The 6,060-nt window shown below is 54.9% G+C and overlaps 1 protein-coding gene across 3 annotated transcripts in view; it reads right to left on the reverse strand.

Annotated features, from left to right (window-relative positions):
• The window catches only part of PRKCZ (protein kinase C, zeta), a 150,512-nt gene that overhangs the window by 73,096 nt on the left and 71,356 nt on the right, over window positions 1-6,060 (reverse strand). For all 3 annotated transcript variants that reach the window (XM_011987223.1, XM_011987222.1, XM_011987224.1), the window contains exons 3-4: window positions 3,203-3,334; window positions 1,426-1,507 (exon numbers count right to left, since the gene is read on the reverse strand). In XM_011987223.1, the coding sequence (XP_011842613.1) occupies window positions 1,426-1,507; window positions 3,203-3,205 (85 nt within the window). In that variant the 5' untranslated portion in view covers window positions 3,206-3,334. The remainder of the gene's footprint in view (window positions 1-1,425; window positions 1,508-3,202; window positions 3,335-6,060) is intronic.

Consider the following 6,060-nt stretch of genomic DNA (forward strand, 5'->3'; position numbering starts at 1 on the left):
TAGATGGATGGATGGAAGATGGATGGAGGATGGACGGATGGATGGATGGAGGATGGGCGGGGGGAGGATGGCTGCCTGGCTGACCAGCTGGTTGGCTAGGTGGGTGAATGGATGATGTATGGATGTATATCTGTATAGAGGATGAGTGGGTGGGGGATGGCTGGCTGAGGACCAGTTGATTGGCTAGGTGGGTGAATGGATGATGTATGGATATATATCTGTATAGACGATGGGTGGGTGGGGGATGGCTGGTTGGTTAGCTGACTAGATGGATGGATGGAGGACAGAGGATGGACGGATGGATGGATGGAGGATGGGTGGGTGGAAGATGGCTTGCTGGCTGGCTGGCTGAGGACCAGTTGATTGGCTAGGTGGGTGAACGGATGATGTATGGATGTATATCTGTATAGAGGATGGGCGGGTGGGAGATGGCTGGTTGGCTGGATGACTAGACGGATGGATGGATGGATGGATGGATGGATGGATGGACGGAGGATGGATGGACGGAGGATGGGTGAGTGGAGGATGGCTGGCTGGCTGAGGACCGGTTGGTTGGCTAGGTGGGTGAACGGATGATGTATGGATGCATATCTGTATAGAGGATGGGTGGGTGGTGGGGCAGGTGGGCAGGCAGTTGTTTGTGAGGCATCTTTTTTGCGTGAGGCACTGTGTGAACTAAGTGCTTTATGTTCTGTGGTCTCGCATCATCCTCCCTGGGCTCCCAGTGAGACAGAACTCACATGCTGCATCAAGTGAAAGTGAGGCTCTCGCATCCTTGTGCAGAGGTGCAGGTGGAGGCTCAGAGCTGGGCTGTAAGTCCAGCTGGTGTTTGAGCTCTCTCTCTGAATGCTTCTTAGCAATAAAACAAGTCCTTCCCCATAAACAAAACCTCACAAAAATCTAAGGACCATACCACTGCCATGCTGTGTGTGCAGCAGCCACCTCGCCAGCCTTTCCCCAGACGGGGTTCAGCTCTGTGCAACAGCCAGATTGTGGGAGGTGCCCGGCCGTGGTGGCTGCTGCACTAAGTGCCTTCGAGAATTCCCGGAGCTGGTTTAGAGGAAGAGGCTCTGCACCCCTGGGCTGCCTGGCCGTGGTGGCCGCTGCGCTAAGTGCCTTCGAGAATTCCCGGAGCTGGTTAGAGGAAGAGGCTCTGCACCCCTGGGCTGCCACAACCGCGCTTCACGGAGGCATCCCTGCCCAGCAGCCTCCAGGGAGGGCCGGCTCACTCTGCCCATCTCTGCCAGGGATTGAGAAGAGGCCCTGGAGAGCCTCATCCGCAGCCCTGGGGAAGGGTGGCCAGGCTTGAAGACAATGACCCCTGCAGAGCAGATGGGACTGAGAAAGGACTCGTGGCCAGAAGGCAGAGGTGAGCAGGGTGAGGTGATGCCCAGGCTCCACCCAGCCGAAGAAAGCAGCGCCTACTTCCATCTGTCTCCTCGGAAGGAAGGTCGGCGTCCTCGCTCTTGTCATCTACTGGAGGCTCTTGGGAAGGCATGACAGAATCCTGCCGGAGAGACAGAGAGACGGCAGCATGACCAAGTGCTGGAGCAGGTGTTACAAGGTAGCTTCTGTAAACACTTCGTGACTTTTTTTTAATTAAAAACATTTTTTTTTTTTACAGACAGGGTCACACTCTGTCATCATCCAGGCTGGAGGGCAGTGGCATGATCATGGCTCACTGCAGCTTCAACCTCCTGAGCTCAAGCAAAATCCTCCCGCCTCAGCTTCCAGAGCAGCTAGCACGACAGGTGTGCACCACCACACCTGGCTAGTTTTTGAATTTTTTGTAGAGATGGGGTCTCACCATATTGCCCAGGCTGGTCTTGAACTCCTGGCCTCAAGTGATCCTCCCACAGTGTTGGGATTACAGGCGTGAGCCTCTGCACCTGGCCACTTCAAGACTATCTATGATTCACATATTTGCACATTACAAACGTTATATTGTAATATAGTATATAAAAATCTAATTATGCTATTGTACCAAATAAAGAACATAAACACTACCTATAATTCTGCAGACAAAGGTGGCCACTCAGTACTGTAGGCCAAGTGCTGTCTACAATGGGATCTTTTGCACAATGCTGGGTCATCTCTCCTGTCCCAAAGCTGCATCCTGGCAGTAACCAAACATCAGGGGGCCATTCTAAGGGCCTCTGGGTTCCGCCTGCAGGTGCATCATAATGGAGTCACCCGTACTGGCGGTCAGTTGGGTGGCAGCCTCTGGCCTCCCTCTGCCTCTAGCTGACCACATTTCTGGGGCCGGTCTCATTTGCTTACGCTAAAGTGGACCCATGGGGTCAAAGGGCATTACAGGCTTTTTGGCAGATGCAGCTGAAGGACCTCTGGAAGGACTATGCCAATGCATGCACCAGCCTGCGTGGCCCCCCATCCCTGTGCCTGGTGATCCTGGGGTGACACCCTGATCCAGACTGTCTTTATCCTGTAATAGAGGAGAGGGCATGTCACCCCTACAGGCACCTTTCCTTCCATGCCACGGCAAGATGCAGACGAGCCACCCTCCCCAGACACACCCACCGCACACTGCAGTGGGGCCCAGGGAGCTGAATGTTCAGTCCAGGCCTCGCCCCCGTGGTTCAGTGAGATGCAGGGGGCCATGCGGAAATGCCAGAGGCAGCCTTCAATAAGGAAAAGTCAACAAGGCCCCAAAAGGCCTTGTTGTGGGAGGTACCCACAACACCTCCCAAGTGTGGGAGGATGCTTCAAGTCCAAGCACTCAGGGACGGCAGAGGGAAGGTGCCGCCCTCATCACAGGCTGGGCATGGCTTCCCAGGGAGGATTCCTGAGAAAGGCTCCAGATGTCCGGAGCCTCAGCATGCCCAATGCTACTGAGGTCAGACCTGGCTTTCACCTCCACAGTCCCGAAGAGCTGGTTCAGGACTGGAGTATGAATGAACCTTACCCCCGCCCCACTGAGCAGAGCATGCCAGGTCCTACCTGAGACTGTCACCTGAGCCTCATGCCGCAATGAGCAGAGCGTGCCAGGGGCTTGTGGGGGCTCAGGAAGACGGGTCCTACCCGAGACTGCCGCCTGAGTCTCACGCTGCAGCCCAGAGGTAGGACAGCACCACGGCCCCTCTTGAAGAACCCAGGGTCACCAAGGTCTGCTTGGACAATGGGCTGGCAGCCACGCCCCGGCCCCGCCCATGCTCCCTAGGGCCCACCCAGCCCTGCAACTCACCATATGCTTCCTGCAGGTCAGCGGGACGAGGCCGTGGCAGCGCTTATGGACCAGCAGTTTGCAGTTGATGCACCTGTAGCCTTGCCTCGCGAGGCCCCATATCCTCTCGCTGCACTGACCGCAGTACGCTCTCTGTAGACGGGAACAGAGCGTCAGGCCCAGGCCACGTTGAGGGGCCAGCGGAGAGGGCAGGCAGAGCCTTCCACACCTGTACCCTCTCAAAAGAGGACACTGAGCCGGGCAACAGGCGGCCCCGGCACCTTGTCCCTTCCGGGCGCCAGGCTTGCCCAAGCTCGGCAGCTTCCTCTTGGGTCCACCCCAAGGCTGGGGGAACCAACAGCCCCAAGGAGAGGCCTGGAACCCTGTTCTGCATGAGCGAACACAGGGGAGGTCCCATCGGGCAGGGGTGACGAGGCGCTGCTTCAGGCAAGGCCCCCTGGTTTGCAGGGGCTGGGGGGCTGCAGCTCCTGCTGGGCTCTGCGGAGGGCAGCCTGCCTGGGTCCTGTCTAGGGCTGAGCAGAGTGTAGGGAACCCCCTGCCTGCTCTTCATTCAAACAGAACCTCCTCCCGACAGCCTCAGAGAAGGCGAACTCGGACCACAAACATCTCGAACTGCTACACCACAGCATGCAATTATCTTAGTATTCTTTGCTCAGTATTTTTCAAGATTTTAAATGATCCTTCTTTATTCTTCATGGTTCTGAACAATTCGAAAATGATGGTAATTATCAGTTTGTTTGGCAACGTTTTCACGAACGTTTAAATGTTACGAAAGGCATAACTATGAATGTTGCCGGGACCTGCTTGGACATTTTCTGCCTTGACCAAGTGCCCGAAGGGTTCCTGGGAGCAAATCATCTACACTGTCACCGCGTGCCCAGAGTCTCCAGTTTAGATTCTTTCCAGACATAACCCTTTCATATGCTTTTTCCTCTTTTACCATTTTTCACGAATTTCCTTCCTATTACAGAGTCTCACCTCACACCGAGTGAAGAGGAAATACAGTGTACTGTGAACGGCATGAACTGAATTCACGTGAGGAAACGGGACCCTCAGCACGTGTGGGCACCAGGTGCAGCTGAGCAAACGGGGCTCACACCCCCTATGGGACTCTCCTGCTTATCAGAAAGAGCCTGCTTGGGACGCCAGGGCCCGGGGACCCTTCCCCTGCCCACAGCCCGCTTGTTTGGGTGGGGACAGATAACCAGCACCTAGGACAGTGCCCAGCACACAGCGGGCATCAGGTAAGAAAACACACGGGCATCATCGCTTTCAACTTCCGTAACAGGAAAAAGGAGCTGACTCCGCATCCTCTGCACACGCCACCTACATCAGCCTGGCCGTGACAGAGCCAAACCAGGCCCGTGGGCTCTATCCGAAGGAGGGATGGGTGGCAGGGGGCATCCCACCCGAGACTTCTGACTCGGGGCCAAGCTAGCTTAACGCCGGCACCGGGAGTTTTGCCCCAGTTGGTGCCCATTGGATGTGTGGACCCTGGAGTTAAAGGTGGTGCTTTGGCTGCTGAATGTGTGGACTCTGGAGTCAAAGGAGGCAGGCTCTGCCTCCCAAGTTCAAGTGATTCTCCTGTCTCAGTCTCCTGAGTAGCTGGGATTGTAGGTGCCTGCCACCACGTCTGCCTAATTTTTTATTTTTAGTAGAGACGAAGTTTCACAAAGTTGGCGACCTCAGGTGATCTGCCCACTCCGGCCTCCCAAAGTGCTGGGATTACAGGCATGAGCTACCGCACCAGGCCTCCCTGCTCATATTTTCTTTTCTTTTTCTTCTTTTTTCAGATGGAGTCTTGATCTGTTGCCCAGGCTGCAGTACAGCGGCATGATCCTGGCTCACTGAAACCTCCAGGTCCCTGGTTCAAGCTATTCCCCTGCCTCAGCCTCCCCAATAGCTGGGATTGCAGGCACCCACCACTATGCCCGGCTAAATTTTGTTGTATTTTTAGATGAGATGGGATTTCACTATGTTGACCAGGCTGGTCTCGAACTCCTGACCTCAGGCAATCCGCCTGCCTCGGCCTCCCAAAGTGCTGGGATTACATGTGTGAGCCATCACGCCCGGTCTCCTGCTCGTATTTTCAATGACCCATTTTCATGTTTTGGACCCTTACCTATTCTGATGGTTGGAGCCCCTGTTTGGGCTTTTACCAGCTTGGGCTCAGGATATCCTGCTTCCCACCGTGTTTTGCGGTTTTCGATTGCGAGCTCAAATGCCTGATTCATTTATCGGCGGGAATTCTTTGAGGCTGGCTTGAAGGGGAATTGCGTTGGCCTCTGCCAGTCACCTGGGGGCACTGCTTGGACCAAACCTGACAGGCACTGCTGCTCCTGGGTGGCATCTTCTGATATCCCTTCCCCACCCTCACTCTATAGCCTCTTCTCCAGGGACCCAAATGGTCACTCCTCTGTCCACTCATGATAAAGGCCAAAGTCTTGGGCTATCCACCCAGCTGTCCCTGTGGCTCTCGTGCCCTGTGTGCCACCAGCAGAGGGCTCTCCAGCAGCCACCACTCAGAGACGTGGCCTCCCATGGTTTATACTCCACATGGTAGAGTGGGTTGTTCACAGCAAAGGGAGTGGCAAACTCCAGACACGATTCCCACTCTTGCTTGTAAAAATAATGCTGAGCTGATCTTCTCCATACACAAACCTCCGAATGACGGGTGATTTCTTTTGAAGAGAGGCAGGATGAGAACATCGCTGCACATTTCCTGCGTGATTTCCAGACAGTAGGGTCCGTGTCTGCCCCACATCCCCAGGGTTGGCAGACCCCATGACAGCAACCCTGGGCTTTAATTACTTTTTTGTTGTTTTGTTTTTGTTTTTTGTTGTTTTGAGGTGGAGTCC

This window comes from Mandrillus leucophaeus, unplaced genomic scaffold (assembly GCF_000951045.1).
Source record: "Mandrillus leucophaeus isolate KB7577 unplaced genomic scaffold, Mleu.le_1.0 Scaffold305, whole genome shotgun sequence".
In the NCBI taxonomy this organism is placed as follows: domain Eukaryota; kingdom Metazoa; phylum Chordata; class Mammalia; order Primates; family Cercopithecidae; genus Mandrillus; species Mandrillus leucophaeus.